Source organism: Pleurodeles waltl, chromosome 7 (assembly GCF_031143425.1).
Source record: "Pleurodeles waltl isolate 20211129_DDA chromosome 7, aPleWal1.hap1.20221129, whole genome shotgun sequence".
In the NCBI taxonomy this organism is placed as follows: Eukaryota; Metazoa; Chordata; class Amphibia; order Caudata; family Salamandridae; genus Pleurodeles; species Pleurodeles waltl.
The window spans coordinates 301,777,059-301,800,123 of NC_090446.1; the positions used below are offsets into that span (position 1 = coordinate 301,777,059).

Genomic DNA, 23,065 nt, shown 5'->3' on the forward strand with positions numbered 1-23,065 from the left:
CTAACCTCTTTTCAGGTCTCTTCATGCTTCAGGTGTCTAAGTCATTATCCTTATTGCCATCCACTCCTTTGAAACCGATTTTTGCAGGTTGGCCTCCAAGTACATTCCAGCCGTGGGCATTCAAAACACTCAAACTCTCTGACCGAAGCCAGTTTACTAACACGAGCCAGGAAGGGCAGACAATTGGTAGCCCACATATATTCCACAATTTACTGGGGGGGGCGGGGGGGGGTGGAGTGCCACTCGGATTACTCTGTGAAGGTACAGGATTATTTTATTAGTGAGCTCCAGAGACCTTTTCTTCCTGGTTGAACAAACTAAAGATACTCTCACTTTATTAATAATTAATCGAGAACAGATTACATGAATCAATATAACTGTAATTTAGCAAGCGATTAAACAGTATTTTAAAAGGTATTGCAAGATATTAAATGGAGTTCATTTAGTATTTATTACTTTAAAAAATTGAATGACGAAAACAGCCGTGGCTTTAAAAAAAACCTTTCTAACCTCTAGCTAAACATGTCTTAGCACCAAAGCACCCATATGGGTTTCACAGATGCCTCCAATATACATACCTTTCCTGGATACTAAAGTTGTTTTCCATGATCCTACTGTGCTTTGAGAAGGTAGTAGTCTGTCTCTGTCATGACGATGGGATCTGCAAAAATCACTGATAAGGCCGTCTGCTCTTCTAAGGTATCTGTAGAACACAGCCTTACTTGACACACCCAAAGAAAGATGAAAATACCTTTCCCAAGAGATGCATTTGCATCAGACGCAGATAATCTTTTCTGATTATGAAAAGTCCAGACCTTGTGATCCATGGTGTAAAATGTGAGAAAAAGCATACGAATTCCTTTGCAAATGTACTAAAATCTAATAAATATAATTCAAATAAATGTAACTCACACTGATAGATAATTTCCGCGTTATCAACCTGTAAAAAAAGGACAGATAAACATATGTAAATTTATATTAAATGAAACTCTTTATAATTGAGAGCTGTGCTTACATGAATAAATGAAATGTAGTGGGAGCAGAAAAGCTGAAAACATAAAGCATGAATCACTTTCGCCTTTAGCAGCCCTAACATAGACTTTGCAGAAAAAAAGACTCTGCAGTATCCCGAGTATATTTGTTCTGGTGGAGCAAGAAAATGCTAGGTGGGAAGAATACTTTTGCAGACATCAGATCAAACTACCCATAGGCATACAATTTTTTTTTAGCAACATTTTATCATGTTTATGTTTGACTTGCCATTAAAGAAACACGATTTGTGATTTTTCCTATGCTGTAATTTTCCATTGAACATTAGTATTTGTTTCTTTCACACTATATAGTGTTAGCTTTTATTTTTTTCGATTTGAAATGGCATTGGAATTAAAAGGTTTGCCTTTATTCTGCTACATTCCCCTTATACTTGAATGGAAAATACTTCATCTTGGGTGGCGTATCAGTGTCAAGAGCTGAAGTTTTAGTCTGTTCCTCTCCAGACAAATTAAATTATTATTATTTCCCAGTAAACACCCACACCTCCCCATTTAGGTGTATGGAATTTGCATTGGTAAGAACAGTGCTCTTGTATCAAACTGCCTTCAAAGGGTGATTTATAATGAGTTTGGATGGGTCTCTCAAATGCTTCTCACTGAGAGAACCATGAATGTTCTTCTTCATTAAACTTCTCTCTTCTTTTTCGACCTGCAGATGAAAGTTAAGGTCTCAACTGAAGTTGCCATCAGTAATGTGGAGCTCTCTATTGTGGACAAGGATCAGAGCATTGCACCAAAGATGGCCAAGTACATTACTTTTCTTTCTTACTCTTATTGCCAGTCTGTCTCTTGCTTGTTTTTCTAGAGAGAGTTGTTTATTACAAGAAAATTCGTCACTCGGTCGGTAATGAACTATTGAATATGCATGATGCAATAGTCTCTGAAAGGTGGTGGTTGGAATCCAGAGAAAAATGTAAAAAAAAAAAATTAAAAAAAAGAGGGGACAAATCAAATGTTTTCACTTTGAATGCTTAGCATGTTAACAGATAAAAGAATACGAGAGAGAGAGAGAGACACTCTCACCCAATATTAAAGTGCAGGTACATTTGGCATGGTTATAACATCTCAACATACTTTTAAAAACTTTAGAAATTCTTAAAAAAATAAAAAATAATAATAATAAGTAAAGTGCAGTTTTGTTTTGAATTAAGACCGAAAACAACATAGAAATCCATACATTATGGTTGGAACTTGCATCCATTTCTTGTACAACAGTCACAAAACCCTATTTTCACGCCATATCCAATGTTAATGTTGCCCCCCTTAATTAAACAGATAACAGTGACACATATTTAATTGATTTTATTGAGGAGAATACCTAAACAGCAGACTATATGGATCGTTGTTGGGGTCCACTTTCATTGTCAGCAGACTCAGTACAAGGGTGACAAACTATAGGCTGCAGTTATAGGCCGTCTATGGTGGGAGGGGCGAAGGGGAGGTATGTGGTCTGGTGTACAATGGCCTATATACATTTGCCTGGCACCACATGCAACTTCACGAGGTGTCACTCTTACAGAAGTCCGTGTTTGGGGCGTCTGATCCTCGCCCTCTAACACAATACTGTGTACCCAGTGCATACACCTAGCAACAAAGATTGGACTTCATACATAGTCAGCTAACTAGATTATAATTAATGGGCCTTAACTATCAGCTTAGGTATCCTTGCAACACATGAAAAACATGCCTTCTCCATGGAACAGGAGGCACATGTCCCATTATGTGAGGAGCAGGAGTCAGTTCAGGTGCTGCTGCAACTCATATCTTAATTTGATTTCACTCTGGCACAGTATGGTGAGGGAGAACTTCCAGGACCATCACCTGCTTCTGCACAGGAGGAAAAGCAGAATGTGTGCTGTCTTGGAGAGAGTGGGGGCACATGAAAAGCAAATTGACATGAGGGAGGTTTGCACTCAACTGGCCAAGGAAAATAAAATAAATGCACACCCAGCCTACGTTCCTGCTCCAGCGTCAGAGTTCCCTCACGGCTAATTAGCTGCACCATGCTAACTGACATGACAAGATCAGCTAAAGGACAAGGGACCTCTATGCCTTCAGGACTTCAAGCTTGCAGCAGCGTTCAAGTCAAAGTATTCAAGGTGCCAGAAGCAGGGAGCGTGTGTTGAGACACAGGAGGACAGAACATTAACAAGTGTTTCTGTTGAGGTGCTGGAGAAGGAGAACAAGGAGGCACGTTTATACTTGAATGTCTTTATGCTCTAATATATGGATTGTAAGGTGTTCGTATAAAGTAAATAGAAGAAAAGTCCAAGTTCCACCAGTAAAGCAAAAAAAAAGTTTAAACAGTGGCTGTTTGCCACAGCAGTTGTTGAAGTAATGTTAGAACAAAAAGCCATAAAAATGAGAGCTACTAAAAAAAAAAAAGTCAAACCAAGAGCTTGTCTCTGTTAACCGTAAAGTATTTCATGGCTACCCGTGCCACGTTGGCTGTAGGGTCTGCCTGAAGTCAGGTCATCGGATAAACTCCTTTGCAGTGTAGGTGCAGTGGCAGGCCAAAGGCCCTGCACCCAGCTCTCAGCATTTAGCTATCCACCACTGCGCACGACTTACGGTGGTGCACAACGTAAGTTGGATGCGGGCCCTGTGTCCGACTCCCACAACAAATGCCAAATTCAGGGAGGGGGAGTGGTGGGGGGTAGAGTATTGGAGAGGTGGCCTCCCCATTCACGTTGGGCCAGGACGTGGTTATGACTTTAATTTTTTTAGATTATAAAATAAAAAATAAAAATCACTGGGAAACATAAAGGTTGAAGTGAAAGTATGTCCAGAACCCAGAAATGGCTGTAAGTTTGTGGAATGTGTGGTTGCATATACACACACACTGCATACTCCTGTCGTTGAGTGATTGGGCCTGGATGGTTGAAATGTGATTTTGTGAAGACTGTCAAAACTTGCTAATCAGTATGTGCGTGGATATGGTATTAGATTTGAATCTTGTAACTTCTTGCTTTTTAGGGTAACTTATCCCTCCAAAGCCAAAGGAGCACTCACGACTGACAGTCACCAGAACCTTGCCTTGTCTTTCCAGTTGACAGATGTGAACACTGGAGCTGATGTCTCTCCACATCAGGTAAGGCACAGGCACTGCTCATTTTTCTTGAGAAGCAGGTAATTAGAGAGAAAAACACCTTCGGTGTTTTCTCATTGTTAAATACAATTATATTTTATTTATCATGCTGTCACTCAGTAGAATACATCAATCCTTATTATGTACTGAAGAACTTTGCCTCATTGGTTTCCAGAGTAGAATTTTCTAATGCAGCATCGTCTCTAAAAGTGCAATAAGCAAAGAGCTGTCACTAAAGAGTTCTGCTCGTTTTTTGTTTTTTTTTATACCTGCTCCATGCCCAAACCATAAGGAAATCTGCATTTCTTCAACTGTGCCAGAAACTATTGCAGTACATTATACCTTTTAGGTGGTGTTCAGTTGACTTCAGATACTACCCTGTTACTCTGATTAAAGTAGTCTTCCAAGGTTTAGGATTTAAACTTAAAAAGTTAGGCCTTCTGAAATGAATCTGCTTAAGGGACACTTCTGGACCTGCACGTACTACTTTTAGTTTGAATTTGTCTAAAAAAATGTTTTTTTTATTGGTTTCGTTAAACCATGCATTAGAAAGGCTATCCTAGCACAGTTGGTAGTAGTTACAATATTGTGCCATCCAATATGTCGCATTAACCTTTTCGCTGCTGGAATGTTTGGAGGATATCAGTGGCAGGAGCTCTTTCTCAAAACTTCAGCATAACGTTATTCAAGCTCATGTACCTCTTTGGTCGTTCTGTGCTCCCATAGAAACTGTTTTATTTGCACATTCAGGGCTTTTTATTGTTGTAAACCCTGCATCAGTATCTCATTTCAGCCTGAAGGTACAATGAGAAAAATGCAGATTTTGAATTTTTGAACAGATTTTAATAAAGGAAATTTTGTCCTGAATGTCTGTAGTCCAGCAGTACCAAGTTTTTATTAGTTTTCCTAGGGGATATAATCTACATAACAATTGTGAAATATGAGGCACAAACTTAAATTATGGCAGAGACAGTGTTTATGGTGCGCTGTTTATTTGATGACATACTGAAGACTAAAAGGAAAGTATCAAATCATTAGATTTACAAATTTTGTATTATCTAAGGAATCTGTGCAAGCCAGACGTCCCTTGACCTGACTGGAAGGCCATTAGAACACTCTGAACATGTTTGTCAGATTTCTAGAACATGTTTTTCAAAACATGGTAATTCCCTCCAGCCTCCTTCCTGAAGGACAGTATTTCAGATATTTCATTGGAGACTTAAACCCTACCTCTGTTACTCTGGGTCTCTTCGCTATGGAGATACCAGATATAAATAGGCTTTCTGTATGGTTCGGTTGCCCAAGGGCAACAAACTGGGTGCAGAGTATTTGGAAAATTTTGAAAGCAAAATTAATGTCTTTTCAGCATAGGTATCACTACTGGACTTAACAGAACATACCACAAACATATATTTTCAACATCTGCACTTCATAAGCTTTCTATCATCTGCCGTCAAACAACCTCACCTTGATTGGCTGGCCAGGCCAGTGCTCTGAACAAGACATTTATCAGATTTTCAACTTTCCCCCCCAAAAACATGGATGTTGCCTTTAGGCTGCTTCATTCATACCCCCCTCCACCCCCCCCCAAGGCTTGTCCCTAATCTGCATTTTAGGAGGTCTGGTAGTCTTCGTGGAGATGTCTGCAGTATTTAGGCCCATGCCAGCTGGCTCCCAGGGAAATATACCAACTTTAGACAGGTCTGAAAGCAACTGAGACAGGAAAATCCAGCCAGATGTGGCTTGTATGGATCCCAACTTGTTTTATTACTGAGAATCTCCTGCAGATGTCACAATATGGGTAAAAGAAAATCCATTGCTCTGACTGCAAACTCCGGGCAAATGGCAAAAGTCCTACCATCCTTTGTTCCATCTCCCCCCACCCCCCCCCCCCCCCCCCTCACACACACAAAAATGGAACCCTACGTGTGTGGGAACCTGTTAAACAGGACACAATTTGACCAAATTTGTGACTATGAAAAGGCCACATTTACAGTATACTGACTTCACACAGCCATTTATTTGGCCAATCCCTATTAGTTACCATCGGCCTACGTGCACATGGGATGTGCTGCTTTTATTTGTAGAAGTGTGGAAACCCTGGATGTGATAGTCTTTCTGTTTTATTGCCAATACATTTTGGAACTTTCTGTTGCCGAAATTTGTGGAAATAATTCTTTAACCAATATTAGACTTCTACAATGATTTCTGAAGTAAGAAAAAGTTGTGGTCTTGCCACCCTGCCCAGGACTCCTCCAGATGTCTATAGTTTGTAATTGTTGGTAGGTTTCCCTAGATGCCAGATTACCCTCAGGTCCCCAAGTATATTAGTACACCTTAACAGGGAGCTGAACGCTATTTCAATTTTTTTCTTGGGATAAGAAAAAAATCCAAATAGCAGCTGCCCTTACTACACCTGTAGTCACGCCCACCAGTTTGATCTTGGGCTCCATATGAGATGAATTAGGGCATCCCTCTGCAACCTGTCGGAGGGGATGGGGATTTGGGGCGGGGGGACGTGTGTGTGTGTCATCACTAATGACCCCACATGCTTGTTAAATCTGTGCTTCATTCAGGTTAGGTATCTTAAGGGTTGAGCTGTGGAGTGATCCGTTTGACTGAGTCTACATGTGTAACCTCACTACCCTTAGCAAGTAAATTTGGTGTTAATCATCTTTCACAAAAATAATCTGATATCTTATGTAATTGACACTCTTAAAGTCTTGTGTATGGTTCTTTTTTCCTACCCTGTGTTTTTTCATCACATTATCGCCTCAGACTTTTGTCCGCCTACACAACCACAAGACTGGACAAGAGGTTGTATTTGTCGCTGAGCCAGACAACAAGAACGTGTATAAGTTTGAGTTGGATCCCACGGAAAGGAAGACCGAGTTTGATTCGGCCTCTGGCACATACACACTTTATTTGATTATTGGAGACCCTACTTTAGAAAATCCCATCCTTTGGAACATGGTAAGTCACTCAGACACCATTTGTGTGCCTTCTGTTAAAGAAATCTGCATTGCCATTTGTCAAGCATTAGCTTTTTTCAACAGCAGCAAACTTTAACCTAAACATCCACAAAATGCATGATAATGCCAGTAAAGGGAATCCTTGAGTTAAACTAATATTTTGCAAATAAAGGAATCACTTGGACAGCTGGTGTTTGCCTTTCCGGTTTAATGTGTCTCTTAATAGTTGATTTATGCCCAGTTTGTCTGGACTTTAAGAGATGTTTCCAAATTAGAGAACTGTTCTATATATCTGGAATAGCCTTCGTGATTAAATTGCACACATTCAACAGTTAACAATTTTTACTTCCTAATCTCTGTGGTTTTTGACCTGCTAGAAAACCGCAAAGTGGTTAGACTTTGAGCTCTGTTTTCCATAGAGTTCACAATAGCATAAGCCAGAAGAAAACCAGCACTAGGTCTATGTGACGGGATGAGAACATCTCATTGAATGGAGGTAACTGATGAGCTAACTGGATGCCACAATGTAGCTTTAAAATAAAAAAATAAAAATGGAAATGCTCAATCACCTACTGACGTTCAATGGGGTCAGCCTTCCCTGTCCCATCTCCTTACAGATCTTACCGTAGTGCCAGTGTCCACCGCCTTCTACCATAGAAGGCCCAGCCATCCTTGGAATTATATTTCTAGCCTTCATAGTTCCCCCAAAAGAACAGGAACCTGTTGTTCCCTACGACAGAAATTAATGCCCTAGACATATTGATTCCAAGATATAGGGCTCTAAAGAAAAGGCACCCTGGGTCCATCCTGATGAGTAAATGGTTGCCTCAGTTTTTAAAACCATTGACTTTGCTGGGTGGATAAATAGTTGTTGATATGGATGATTTCTGGATCACTGATTTAACAGAGATCCCTTTTATTTTGTCCTTTTTGCTTGTGTAGTTTCTAAAGCTGAGCCAGGCACACCCAAACTAAGCCGCTTAGGAATAATTTCCTGTGTATCCACTAGTTTTTTGCCATTTTTTTCAGCCTCAGGATGTGCTAGCACATATTGGTTTGATTTTTCTTTTCCAAAGGTGAACCACTGAATTGACATTATGTTGTACTGTATTTGAGTTTCTGAATCCGTGTACGTTCAGAAGAAAGCTTTGATACTCAAGCATCCAAAAACAGCAACATTGTTATCCAGACTGGCTCAGTAGCCTAACTCTGGGGCACTAGTGGTAACCAAACGGAATACTGACCAGTAGCCAGTGTTTGCTCGAAGACCCTAAGAAAATGCCAATGAGTGATGCTCCTAAAATGTGCTCAGTTCCAATCACAGTGAACCCAAGTCTTTCAGGAGAGTGGCATTACTCACTCTGCCCACCAGTCTTCATCATCAAATGTTTTTAGGAAAATCATAGTTTAAACTCTGCACCATTTTTTGCACTTCTTTTAAAAGAACCAACTAGTGTGTCATATGTTTAGGGGCTGTTGTGAAGCAGACAGATCCAATGGGAACTGGACTGCGATACCAAAACCAAGCACCCCAGGTGCTAACAGGCTTTGATAACTACCCTTTGGGTAGTGTCGGGTACACGTGATGAGTAAGAGCCAGACAAAGTAAATTGCCATAGCTGTAGTTAATGGGTCGATATTTCACACAAATTCCCTTTCGATACCTATTGATTGTAGACTGTGAAGGACTTTGCATACCTAGTGACCATGGCCTGTTTGCTTATTCCAATTGAATACGGTGCCCACATATATTGGGTCTAGTCAAGTGAGTAGCTTCAGGCAGATGCTCTACTTTACATGTATTGATTTCAGACTGTAAGTTGTCACCTCGCGGGAGCACCCTATAGTGCCCTGAGGCACAATGTTTTGGCCCCAAAAAGTGCTAGAAAGATGGGGCCACCACCACCAGAAAGCAAATGAAAAGGGGGAGCTTCAGGGGCAGAGCAGCCTCCCACCAACAGAAAGTTTTCTGTCCCCAACCTAGGTTGGGTGGGGCATGACAGTGATGACTCCCACCCCGCACCCAAGGGTTCCAGCATGTTTTTAATCATGTCCCACCTGGAACTTTTGTTTCAGACTGGTGGGGCTGCCCCCTCAAGGGGCGAAGATCATGGCTTCAGTCCCTGTGGCCTGAACTGTGATAACAGGATTGTTATAATAGTGAAAACCCCCTAGGGACATAGCTAAAATGGTAGCATGTTATGCTAAATGTGTTTTAAAATGTAAAGACACCCTATAGGGGTGAAAGATCTGTTTTACATCAGGATTAACAGCCAAGTGATGTCCTTTAGGGAGTGTGTCAACTGTGCATCATTTTTATGTTGACTAATTCAATATGGATTATGATGATTCTTTGACCACACCCTTTAGGGGGTGGGTAGACTGTGTGGATCATTCTGAGAGTAATTCTATAAACACCAACCACTCCAGCCTGCTTAGACATGTTCCTTGTTGATGCTTATTTGTGTAATGAGTCTGACAGCCACCATTGATCAAAGTAGATGTACTTTATTGCCAGTATCAGGTGCTCTCACACCCAAGTTACAGTCAGATATTGTATTAGGCTACAAGTGAATACTCTGCCATGTAGGTTGTTTGTTGATATCTGCCCTTGGGAGAAACAAGAATGACTACGCAATGTTATCCAAAAGTAATTCCATCAACATGTATACATTTATAAATTGTTGCATAGTATTCAGTAGTGTGTGTGTGTGTATGTTTGTGGGTGTGTAATAAATGTACTTTTACTTTATCAAAAGAAAAAGCACAGACTGGACAATCATTGATTGAGTGTTATTCATGTGTGCTCGTAAATGGTGTTTACTAGGCCACACCACCTCCTTTTAGTAAGCTTTGTACTGCTCTGCAACGCTACCCTATGAGAGTCATGCGCTGTAATGCGGTGTTTGATTCTCAGTAGTGGTTGAGTGTGGATCCATTACTTGTGCAGGGCACACAACTAAGGACCCACTCTCCAACATGTGCCCACACCTGTGAACTGTGGTAGTAACTGAAATCATTTTCCGGACCTAATGTCTACACCTAGTCAACTCAAACAGGTGAACACACTGCCCACAACCTGGCCTTTTAGACAGAATTTAATCCTAGGTGGTCCTGAAGCTTGCATCTTGTCATTTAGTAAATGGTGCACAACAATTGAGTCTAGGGCAAGTTGCTGGCACATGTTTTACAGATGCAAGTTACATTGCCCACATTGGTACACATACACATGTTCAAACAAAACCAGAGCAACTTAGTGTTTTTTAGACACATAACCATTGTAATTCAAACATATGTAGGCGAACTTGGACAGATATATATTTCTGCTTTTTAGTACTAGAGCCATCGTTTTTGGTGCTGGCTTAGTTGTTTTTCCTTGAGCGGTCACCTTCTGGTCACTATTTTTGTAACTTCTAAAACCATATTTCTAAATTTTTTTTACAGGCTGATGTTGTAATCAAATTCCCAGAGGAAGATGCGCCAGCAACTGTGCAATCTAAAACCCTTTTTGCTCCCAAACCGGACATCCAGGTAATTCTAATTAGTGTCTCAGCCCCCATTTTCCAAGCTTGTATCGCACTAATTGGTAGTAATGGTACGAAGGAATGTTATTTGTTTAAGCTGCATGTGTGGGGGGCAAGAAACATTCTATTTTGATTATAAGCCTTTCTCATTTCAGAGCTGAAACATCCATAATTTTCTAGCAGCCCTAAATCTCTTGTCAAACAGTCGACACACTACTCCTACTTGCTGGAGAAGGACTGCTTGATTGTGAGATAGTGTTACTGCCTATCCTTTTCTGTTGTGCTAATTGGGTCATTGTCTAAGTAAATTACACCTTTTATATGCTTATGAATGCCACAGTTGGCACGCAATAAAAAAAAAAAGTAAGGTAAACATTTCTGCCTTTGTGACCTGCAGGAAAGTGGCTAATTCTGGCCCTTGTTTGAGCATTTGAGGTTCTTGAAATTTACTCAGTGTGAGCTGACATATATATTTTTTTTTTTCAAGAGGAATGCATCTGTGGTTCTTAGCTCAGCATTTCCATATTGAAGCATGTTTCTTGGAGTAGGAGTTAAAGACCTACCTTGCTTAGAACGAGTCTGAGTGCTCCTGGTTGGCATGCCGTTCATTAGGAAGGCAATTACTCTCAGCCATGTTTTGTTTCTGGCTTCATTCTGAATGTTTACAAACTCAAATCTGACTTCTTCCAGGGCGTCCTGTCATTTTCCTTCCAATGACCTCTTGCTCAGAATTTAAGTTAATTCTTGTTGACTCATTTATTCTCCATCATCTACTCTTCCATGAGCAGGAAGGCTTTGTGATATATTACAATAATTATTTAAACCAACTGTTTTGCATTCTGGATCTGTTTATTTACAAATTGTATTTTAAATTGTATCCATAAGATTGGATTTGAATTGTGATGCAATTTATAACTTTGTATAGAGTTTGAGAAACATCTCCTGAGACCCTCCGGTGACATCTACTAGAAATACTCAGTGCCACACGCCTTCTTCTGATTACTTTGGTTCTCTCTAGTTTAGGCCTTCACTCACCTTATTTCAAGGATTTTGGAATCTTTTGGTAAAAAACAACAGACAGCAGGAGTGAAATGATTGTTGAAAAACTAGCTTTTAGGAGGAAATAATAAAACCTATTGAGTGAGAAATTATAACACTTTTGTAAATGTTAGGGTTTTTAGCATATGCAAAAGATGTAAGGAGCACATAAAGTACTCCTTTCGTTTCTGATTGTTGTGTTAAAAATAATTTCACATGATTTGAAACTTTTCTGATGGGCTACATGGTGACTCGTGTGGAATGTGCAGGAGAGTATTGAGAAGGAAGGCTTCTTCAGAGTTGTATCTTCTGTAGATTCACAGGCTTCAGTTCTCCTTTGTCAGGCTAAGATCCTTTAGTAGGATTATTAAAACAATGATGAACTCAACACATTTAACATTCTAGTGCTGATTAATAGTTCTCAGTGTTCCACACTACTATTGGTCAATGCAAATTCAGGATCTTTTGTGGGTCCATGAGGAAAGGTATTTTTTGTGGTAGGTTGATAGTTAGACAGGACTATTGGGGTCATAATATGGTTTTTGTGGGAAAGCCAGAAACTCGCATGTTTAATGTGTTGTGGGTTTCGAAGATTTTGGAGTAGATCTGTCCCCAGAGGTGGAGAGATTGGGGTTTGACAGAATATCCAGTGCTGCCATTTTTTAATTGAAGAAACGCATGTCATTGCAGTGCTACTGGTTATATGAGTCAACAGTATTGTTAAGTCAGTCATGCTTGCTTATTTCGGTTTTGGAGATCTCCATTGATTGTTGGGTGCCTTGTTGATGCTTTTTGTGAAATAGTACCCTTTTGGCTGTCATGACAGCTGTGTGATAGTTTTCTCATGTAATCCCTATATTGTTACCTGTTAAGTATTGATTTAAGCAGTTTGCTATAAAGGGATATGTGGGGATTATATCAGATGCACTTATTGATTCACTTGCTTGAGGTTCTGATGAGTTTTGGAACTTCTGAAAGCCATTCTATCTACTTTGGTGTAGTAACAGTGCTACTGTATTGCACTGACAGTCACAATTTTATAGCTATGAGTCAGGAAAGATTTTCATTGGACAGGCATTTTTTTTACTTGTGTAAACCTTTTGACCGAATGGACAGATCTGCTCCATATTTGGTTGTTGCTTGGCATAGACATTTAAGCTCTGGTGTGCCAGTTTTTATGGAGATTCATGCAGATAAAAGTAGGAGACAGGGGATTAAAAACAAAGTGTTTCCCATTTTAGCTGCATAAGAGACTTTGCTTGTGCTTACAGTCAAACAGCTGAACTTGTTTTGCACAGGGTGAGCCTGAAAGTGTTAACAATTTTATATGTCACTGCTTTTTAAAATCACAAGTCCTATCATTCATGTTTGAAATTGTTCTATGTGATTGCCTGATTAAGTGCATTTATATTTTCCTGCTATCTTGAAAACAATTTTTGCAAAAATCAAGTATTGGATCTTTCATAAATTCACATGCTTAAATCATTCCCTGTCTTGAGATAGAAGACCCATGGTACTTTTTAAAGCCGTAGAAACAGTACACACAGCTTATAATGGTTACAAGACATAACTATGTTTAGCTTATCCGCATTATTTCGAAAGAAACAAAGTCCAGTCAGTCAGGCGACACTTCCCTCTAGAACACTCCCTACAGAGACAGCAACCCTCAGATTTTCTACCACAGGCTGTGTGAAGGGAGTCTCCAATAGCTCTGCTTAGTTCTTTAGCATTTAACCAAGTTTTGGTAATCCAAAAACAACTTTAATTGTCCACTTACCTGAGACTGACAGTAAAATGTAAGAACCATCTAGGAAAAAAAAAATCAGACCCTGTGGAAAGAGGCTACACTCTAAGGAATCCTCACAATGTGTGTATCTTCTGCCTTCGTTCTGCCTACAAGGTAAGAGACTGTAAGATCTGTTGCACCTTTTTTTCCAAAACTCTTATATAGAGTGAAGGCTTTTACGAAGGCTGCAGCCTGTTTTTCTGAGTAGGACGATAAAGAGGATTCCACTTTCTCAAAAGAAAGGTCAAGGAAAAGGGAGTTGTCACGCCAGGGGTTACCAGAGGCACCTATAAAAGCCTTAAGGACTCTCCTGGAGTCTTCAGAGGTGCGTCCCACAGCAAGAGGAGGGGAAAAAAAAAATCTCAGAAACAACAAGGTGTCGGACCGTACCACTCTTTTGAACCTGGCTTTCCGTGCTGAAAAATCCACCTCAGAGCCATTAACAGTAAATTCCTGGCTGGCTGCAAAGATATTGTCGACGTTAACATTTCTGTAAAAAAATGCCAGCGACCACGACTGTGTGACGTCCATGTTGCGGCAAGCCCAACAACGCCATCAGCGGTTATCGTGGCAACAAAGACTTGGTCAACAACACAAACTTTGGCAAAGACACCCCTCGCCGACGGTAAGACCACAGACCAGGAACCTGATAGAATTGCAGTTAACTCAACTGGCGCAGACATCGACAACAGATAAACCAAATTGAAAAAAATTAGGCCCAGAGCACACTTCCCCTAGCAAGGAATCTCAATTAGGCCCAGAGCACACTTCCCCTAGCAAGGAATCTCATATGCAGCCAAACCATGTACTGGATGCAGAGGATACAGATGATGATAGTCCAACTGGAGTGGCCCACAGTCCCTCTGAACTAAATGTTAAATACCATAAGGAGGATGAGGTGAACTACTATGAACATTTGTATGAACCCAGTCAACAGTACATAGAAAAACCTAAGCAGTATGTGGAGCACTTTCAGCATTTCACTCAACCTCCACCTCAAGAGGGTATGGTTCAGGCCAATAGCCCTAGTTTAACACCTTCAGGGCACGTTACAGGAATATTATAAACTATTCCCAGAACCCGCAAACTCAACAACTCTGATACATCCACTTGAACCTCCAACCCTGAGAACTCCTTGCCTTATGCCATCACCTGCAGCTCTTAGAATTAATTTGGTGTCTGACATTGCCTCTTGTGGTTGATCCATCTTGCTCAAATGAGGACAGAAAGGAAGGGAAAAATCCCTGATAATCAGTCTATTCCCAACAAGTAAGATGATTATCTCATTCCAACACTTCACCTGCTCTGCAACCGGTGAACTCTCCACCATATGATATCAGAGGTTTCCATAGTCTCAAGGAGAGATACGAGAAACAATTTCAGTTGCCTCTAACAATTAAGCAATCAGATTGCTTCTTGTATGATTTCAAGGAACTCACAAAAAATCTGTTAGAGCAATCCCAGTAGTGATTTACGTTTGGGAGGAAGGCATAAATATTGAGAAATCTTACCACCATATCAGCCGTCCTGCCAATGATTGATAAACAGTGCAAGGAACCTGAGGATTTGCCTCTATGTTTGGTTGGACATTCAAAGTCTGATGCTGTGGTAACACAGGGGGGGGCCAGTGCCGGTCCTAAAATCCTTCAACACCAATATTAACCCCGCCTGCCAGAGAAGGCAGATGCTTTGATAATAAGACAAAAGGTTCTTGACAGTCTTAGCGACGTCGGTTCGCGCAGCAATTCGCTAGCAATATTAGACTGATACGACAGACAAATGTGGTCAGACATCGCCATAAATATAGATCTTCTTTCTGGAGATGAAAAAGGGGAGGCAAAGAAAATCTTGCAGGAAGGAGAGAGAACCTCATTAGAGATTAGAGATGTACGATGGATATAGCCTCAACTGGATCCAGGGTCTGTAGTTCTTAGGCGTCAAGGATGTTTGAAGGCCTCATCATTCAGGCCTGAAGGCCAGAGCAAAAATTTGAAATATGCAATCCAGTGAAGAGGCTCTGTTTACAAGCACGTTGACCAAGCCATGCAAGCAAGAAAGACGGACAAAGACGCTGCAAGATCCTTAATCAGCTTACAAATTAGAAAGGTGCCTTTTCGAGGGGCACGTGGAAGAGGCTTGTTTTCATACACACAAGTATCAGCATTGTCATCCCTTTCAGCAGCAATATAGACCTCCCTTCCAACAGCAGACTTCTAGATTGCTGCCAGCAGCAGCTTACACCATACAACCACCAAGGAGAAAGCAAGCATCTCAAAAAAAGAGACATTGCCAGAGAACAGTGTCATCTCGAAAGTCCTGAACAAACTCTCTGCAGATCACCAGCCTGTGGCAGCTAAAATTTCCAACATTTCCCATCAATGGCAGAAAATAACTTCAGACAGATGGGGTAATTGGATCTCTTCACATACAGACATACTTAAGAATTCATACAGATGCCTCTGAACACTCCACCAAAAGAATCGCTCTCACCTCATCTACTTCAGAAAGAGATGTTAACCATGCTACACAAGGGAGCAATTGAGAAAGTCACACACTTTCAGAAAGGAATGGGTTTCTACTCCCATTTTTCCTGAAAAATGAAATAATCAGGGGAATGGTGATGCATTTTAGATCTCCAAAGGTTGAACAAATACCTTAAAACAGTCCTTTCGTATGATAACCCTTCAAGACATCCTGCATCTCCTCAATCACTGAGATTACATGGCAACCTTAGATCTATAGGATACTTATTTTCATATCCCTATTCCTCAGGCAACAGTGGCCTGTCTGCAGATGTTCCAAAGCTTGGGTTCAACTGTCAACTATGAGATATCACTCCTCCATATATCAAAAAGGATATTGTTCCTGGGGTTAGTTTTGGATACATTCCAAAACAAGGCATTCTTATCAAACGAAAGAGAGAAGATTCACAATATTAGCACACCGACTATTGAAAAGAAAGTCTGTTTCAGTTTGCCTTTAAAAATCGCTTCTAGGGATGATGTCCTCCACCATGCACTGGTGCCCTTTATCCAACTGAGAATGAGGCCTCTACAGAAAGAATTGGAGAAACAATGGTTTTAAATAGAAGACTCTTCCGACAATCTCTTAAAATCCCACCATCCATAACGAAGGCTGTACCGTAGTGGACAGAGGTCAACAATCTGTCATTGGGGCTAACATATTTATACCAAATACTCGCCAGTCTGCACAGAAGCAACATGGGCATCACCTCACACATTCACAAAACATTATTGTGTAGATATCTAGATGAACAAAGAGGCACAGGTGGGACAAAGAGTACTACAACCTGTTTGTTGACACCTTCTTCTAGGAAAGTACCCTCTTTTTTGGCATGTTACCCCCAATTTCTGACTGATCTCAGTGTGGTTTTGACTGTGTCACTTGGATACTGCTAGTCAGGACCACAATGCTTATGGTTTATGGCCTGCTTGTCAGTGTGTTTCACGGTTTTCCAAATTGTCACTGGAGTCCTGCTATCCAGTGATCCAGAACTCCAGTGCTCAGGCTCTCCCTGTTTTTAAATTTGTCACTACAGTTTGGTGACTCCATATTTCACTCCAAATTGGCACACTGGTCCCCACTTATAAGTCCCTAGTATATTGTACATGGGTACCCAGGGCTTTGGGGTTTCAGGGGAGCCTTATGGGCTGCAGCATTCCTTTTGCAACCCATAAGGAGTCCATACAAAGGCTTCCTCAGGACTGCCATTGCAGCCTGTGTGAAACTGCACATGCACTATTTCACAGCCATAGACACCGCCCCAGTTCACTTATAAGTCACCTATACATCAGGTCTTCCAACCCTGAAGGCTGGGTGCTAAGTACCTGTGTGTGAGGGCACCCCTACACTAGCAGAGGTGTCCCCACATTGTCCAGGCCTATTATCCCCGACTTTGTGAGTGACGGGACACCATTAAACACATGCGCTACATATAGATCAATACCTACATGTAGCTTCACAATGGTAACTCTGAATATGGCCTTGTAAGGTGTCTAACAACTGGGAATTGTACCCCAGTGCTGATTCCAGTATTGGTTTTACAATCCCATGCACTCTGGGGGCTCCACCATGGACCTCCAGTACTTCCAAACCACCTGTCTGAGTTTCTCACTGCAGCCCCATTTGCTGCCACCTCACAGACAGGCTTCTGCCCGCCTAGGGCTTGATCAGCTCAATTCCAGGAGGGCAGCACAATGCATTTCCTTTAGGAGAGGGGTGTTACACCCTCTCCCTTTGGAGATAAGTGTTACAGGCATGGGGGAGGGGTACCCTCCCAGAGACCCTGGAAATGCTCTGAAGGGGACAGATGGTGCACTCCTTGGATAATCCAGTCGACACCGGTTCCGAGACCCCCAGTCCCTGCTCTGGTGCGAAACTGGACAAAGGAATGGGGAGTGACCACTCCCCTGTCTATCACCACCCCAGGGGTGGTGCCCAGAGCTCATCCAGAGTGTCCCTGGGTTTTGCCATCTTGGATTCCAAGGTGGTGGGGCACTCTGGGAGCATCTTAATGGCAAGTGCCAGAAGGTGACGTCCGAGACCCCTCCTGATCGGCGCCTACCTGGTAAGGTGGCCTATCCCCTCCAAAGGCTATTTAGGGTCTCTCCCCTGGGTGTTTCTTCAGATTTGGATAGCAAGACGCCATCAGGTCTCCTCTGCATCCTTTGCTTCACCTTCTACAGTCAGATCAACCGCAGAACTGCTACAGGAACTCTACGACTTGCAACAAAGTAGCCATGGCGACTACTGCAACTCTGTAACTCCAGCTCCTGCCAGCAACTGCAACCGTTTCCAGGTCGTGCATCCTCAAACGACTGCCTGTCTTCAGCCTGCACCAGAAGAATTGAAGGAATCTCCCGAGTGACTGAGTCATTTCCCTGCCTCAGCAGGCACCTCCCTGCAGCGACGAGCGTTTTTCTGGCTCCCCTCTCCTGACGAGCGTGGATCCTGGAACACAGGTGGTGACTAAAGTGACCCTGACTGTCCAAATGTCCAGCTGTCCAAATTTGGTGCCAGACAGTACCCCTGTGCACCGCGTGTTTTGCAGCTTCTAGGACTTCTGTGTGCTTTTCCATGAATTCCTTTGTGCACAGTCTAGCCAAGGTCCCCAACACCCTATCCTGCCACGATCAGCTCCCTGAGTTATTCTCCGGCGGCGTGGGATCCCTTTGTGTAGTGCTACAATGTACGCCTTTTGGAACTCCTTCATCCCTGTGTTTTGGGACTCCTGTGGGTGCTGCCTGGTCTTCCGAGGGCTCTCTGAAGTGCTGAGAGCCCCCTCTGTCTCCTCATACTGAGTTGAGACCTCCCGGTCCCTCCCGTGCCCTGGCAGCGCCTTTTCCCTCCAAACCCATTTTTTGTGTGAGCCAAGGCTTGGTGGCAGAATTCAGCGACAAATACCGGCCTGCATTCATCTAGTCAACGTCGGACATCTCCTGCATCAAGCAGGACCACGCAGCTGTTTTTTTTTGGTGCATTCTGACTTTTTCTTCCAAACCGAGGTTTCCCTTTTGCACCTTCATCCGGTTTAGCAGGGGCTCCTGTTCTCCCTGGACTCTTTATCGGTTCTTGGACTTGGTCTCCTGTCTACACGGGTACACGTCTTCAGGTCCAGGAATCCATTGTTGGTGTCTTGCAGTCTTGCTTGGTTTTTGCATTATTCTTTATCCCGAATTCTAGTGTGTTTTTAGGAAACTTGCTGTACTTTACTCATACTTTCCTGGGCTCTGGGATGGGGTATTTTACTTACCTTTGGTGTTTTATTGCACTCCCAGTGCCCCTCTACACACTACACTTGCCTAGGTGGGAAACTGACATTCGCCTTCCACTATTTTAGTATATGGTTTGTGTTCCCCCTAGGCCCATTGCAACCTATTGTAATTTTCACGGTTTGCACCATTTTATGACTTTACTTACCTGATTTTGGTTACTGGTGTATATTTTGTGTATAATACTTACCTCCTAAGGAAGTCTAGCCTCTAGATATATTTAGCATGGTCTCTAAAATAAAGTACCTTTATGTTTTGTAACACTGAGTATTGTCTTTCATGTGTGTGAGTACGGTGTGACTACAGTGGTATTGCAAAAGCTTTGCATGCCTCCTATTTTAACCTTGGCTGCTCTGACTACAGCTACCTCTAGACAGCTTGGCTTCTAGACACTGACTACATGTCACTAATAAGGGATAACTGGACCTGGTATAAGGTGCAAGTACCTTTGGTACCCACTACAAACCCTGCCAGCCTCCTAAACTTCTCATTTCATTCCAACCAACCCCTGGGAGGGGATACAGCTATATATCTAATGCATACATACATGTGAATCCAGAAAAGGATTAATGCTGCAAAATGAAAAGGTTACTAACCAGCAGGAGTAGTTTCGCAGTTTGAAATTTTCTAGATTCACATGCAACCTCTCCACCTCACTGGAAATGGGAGAGGACGCAACCAGGTGGGAAAGAAAAGAACAAGAGGGAAGTGAACCAGGAAAGTAAGAAAAAAACAAATCTGAAGATAGCAGCTACACACAGGAACATCCAGAGCACCGCCTGACTTCATACAAGGGCATGGACATACCACCAAATGGTGGTCGATGACGCCCATACGAAAAAAAGAAAAGATAATTCTGGACCCAACCAGTAGATGGCGGAATAATGCACAGCATGTGAATCTAGAAAACTCCTAAAGCTGCAAAACTACTCGGACTGGTAAGTAACCCTTTCGTTTTGTGCCAGTGTCATTATCTCGGGTTTGTAACTGTTTCTTTTAAGTGAATGTTAACTATGCTTGTCTAGTCCGTAGTCAAATAATGTTGTATCTTTAGTGTTGACTAGCCCAGTCCCTCACAAGTACGGCAGCTATTGCTACTTTCACATAAAATATTTTGGTCAATTGTATTTGCAAGATCTCATACCAAGGAACGTTTCACTCCTATACCAGGCACTAATCTTGGTTTCTGGCCCCAGAACAGAGATTGATGTCTTAGTTCACTGAAAAATCAATTTAATTAAAGATTTGCATCTCCTCCTCAGTTTCTGGTTTGTCTTTTTTGTCATGTTTCTTCCTTCTTCTTTATCACAATGGTTTGCACCACAATCTGAGAATTCATGACAGATTGATTGATAGACATATTTAAAGTTCTGCCACAAAAACTGTCAATGTGTTTTTTACCTATGACTTGTGAGAGTGTTCACGGTAAAAGAATAAACTAAACATAGATTTGCTTTTTAACTTGATTATTGATATTTTTGTAAGTTGTAGGATCAAAAGGTTACTGGTGTAGATCTGCTAAAAATCTCCATTGGCACAGAACTAACAGTTACCTGAGAATTACAGATAGTTTGCAACGTTTTTTTTTTAAGAGAATGTAAAGATATCAACTTATTCGATTGGCCCCTCAGTAACTCATCTTTATTCGACTTGAATCATTTAACATAGGGGTTGTGGACCAGAATAACTTCTGTATGTTTTGTCAATCTTCAGCACCTGTTCCGAGAGCCCGAGAAGAGACCTCCTACTGTGGTGTCCAACACTTTCACTGCCCTAGTGCTGTCGCCTTTGCTGCTGCTCTTCATCCTGGTGAGTACTTATTCAGAAATGTTTATTTCAAGTGGTCCCTGGTCTTATGCTGTTTCACACCAGTAGTGTAGCCCTTGCTGCCCCTGCCACCCCCACATGGACTGGTAGTGGGTTATTAAAGGTACTTGTCCTATTTAATGTGATGCTTCACTAACTGCCAGTGACATTTTGGATGTCTCTAATGCACACTGATTCTGTATTTCATTGGTACAGTGTGACAGTCAATGTAATTTTGTCTATTACTGCTTTGTGAGAGAACATTTAATGCTTTGGCTCACACAGTATATGAATATGCTTGCTGGCAAACAATAAAACTGAACAATGGCACTGTATTATGGCCATCACATAGTATTTATATAATAAAGAAAAGTTTGTCACTGGACCACTGATATATTTTTTTTAAATGTGTAGTCAGTGACTGCAAGGAGATCCCCCTTTTTAAATTTTTGTTTGCGGTCAGTTTGATCCTGTGCACTGGTCTCCTGCAACTTTCTCTCCTTCCAATCAAAATAAGATGACTGCTTAGAAATACATTTTGTTTATTCTAAGGTTGTTAGTCTCTTAGAAGATCTCCCTCTCATAAAGAATATAGTACAGTGAGAAATGTGTGTTATTTGTATTTGTTGTAAATTATATTAAATCCTACGCTTAATATTGTTTAATGTATATTTAAATAAATTAATTCACTGCTCCCAAAATAATCCAGGAATTAATGTGGCAGGGAAACTCTCCCACGCACCTTTGAGTCATACTAGAATCTTTAGTTATTGGTGTATCTCTGTATCCTCCACTTGTCTTGTTAAGATTTTTACATTGTCATGGAAGGACTGTATGATTAAGTCATTTGTTATTTAGACCAGAGGCAAGCAGTGGTTTAAAGTTATTACAGAGTGGAAATGTTCAAAGCACTATTCACTAATGTCAGTAACAGAATGGTCTGTGAGCCTTTTGTTTTATCTTATTTTTTTCTTCTTTTTCCCCAGTGGATCAAGATCGGTGCCAACATTTCAAATTTCAGCTTTGCTCCGAGCACCATACTTTTTCATCTAGGTCATGCTGGTAGGTGATATGAGATGCTGCTTCACCCCTCTTTTCAGGGCAGATGCCATTTTGGGCTTCTTGAGGTAAATAATGGTTTCCCCCATCGAGACCGCAAACCCTGACACTGAGCAATACAAGTGTCATCTCATCTCAGGATCTTGTGGCACCATGTAATAAGGAGCTCCTTTCATGTCCTGAGTTAGAGGAAGACACTGACCCAAACCCACCACCAGTGATGAAACCATCTCAGTCTGGTCCTGAGCTTCCATTCACTGTTTCAAGATCACCAGTACGGATACCAGTTCAAAAGGATAACAACTCACGTCACAGGCAAGAGAGGTCAAGAGGTAGACTTTCCAAATAGCTGCAAGGGAAAAAGGCTAGAGAAGGAGCACCATTGAGAAAGACAGGCTTGGAATTCTGCTTTCCAAAGATACTACAGTAGAATATCTGCCAGATTTGATCTTTCTAGGAATCAAGAGGAATTTCCTTGATGTGATATTACATTCATGATATAACACCCCTACGAACAGAGGCCAAAGCTGAGCCTTTTGGCTAGCCCCTACTTGGGAAACTTCTTTGAATTTCAAGATTATCAGACTTCTTATTAGTTCCCTTTTCATTAAAACCGATGGAAGGAAAATGGAGAAGTATTAAGCTCTGCATTCACCATCTTTGTTAGTTTACATTCCACTACTAGATTCTTGGGTGGAGTGTCTCAGCCGCTAAGAGGGAATAAAATGTGTTAGTCTCAACTTCTACTGCCAATTTAAAAGGACAGCAGGCAGATAGTCTGTTTGAACCGGAAAATATGCCATATGTTGGTGACTGCTATGACAACAGCTAGATATTCATATTTTTAGATGGTCAGAATAGCAGCTTCTGGTAGTCAGTGTAACAATTTGTGAACCTGCTCACAGAGGAAGTAATTCTTAACAATGGTATGATCACTTAATATAGAAT

The 23,065-nt window shown here is 41.5% G+C and overlaps 1 protein-coding gene across 2 annotated transcripts in view; it reads left to right on the forward strand.

The window, feature by feature from the left end:
• RPN2 (ribophorin II) overlaps window positions 1–23,065 on the forward strand; it is a 214,058-nt gene that overhangs the window by 146,099 nt on the left and 44,894 nt on the right. For both annotated transcript variants that reach the window (XM_069243724.1, XM_069243725.1), the window contains exons 10-15: window positions 1,708–1,799; window positions 4,029–4,143; window positions 6,919–7,113; window positions 10,557–10,643; window positions 20,966–21,061; window positions 22,045–22,120. In XM_069243724.1, coding sequence (XP_069099825.1) covers window positions 1,708–1,799; window positions 4,029–4,143; window positions 6,919–7,113; window positions 10,557–10,643; window positions 20,966–21,061; window positions 22,045–22,120 — 661 coding nt within the window. The remainder of the gene's footprint in view (window positions 1–1,707; window positions 1,800–4,028; window positions 4,144–6,918; window positions 7,114–10,556; window positions 10,644–20,965; window positions 21,062–22,044; window positions 22,121–23,065) is intronic.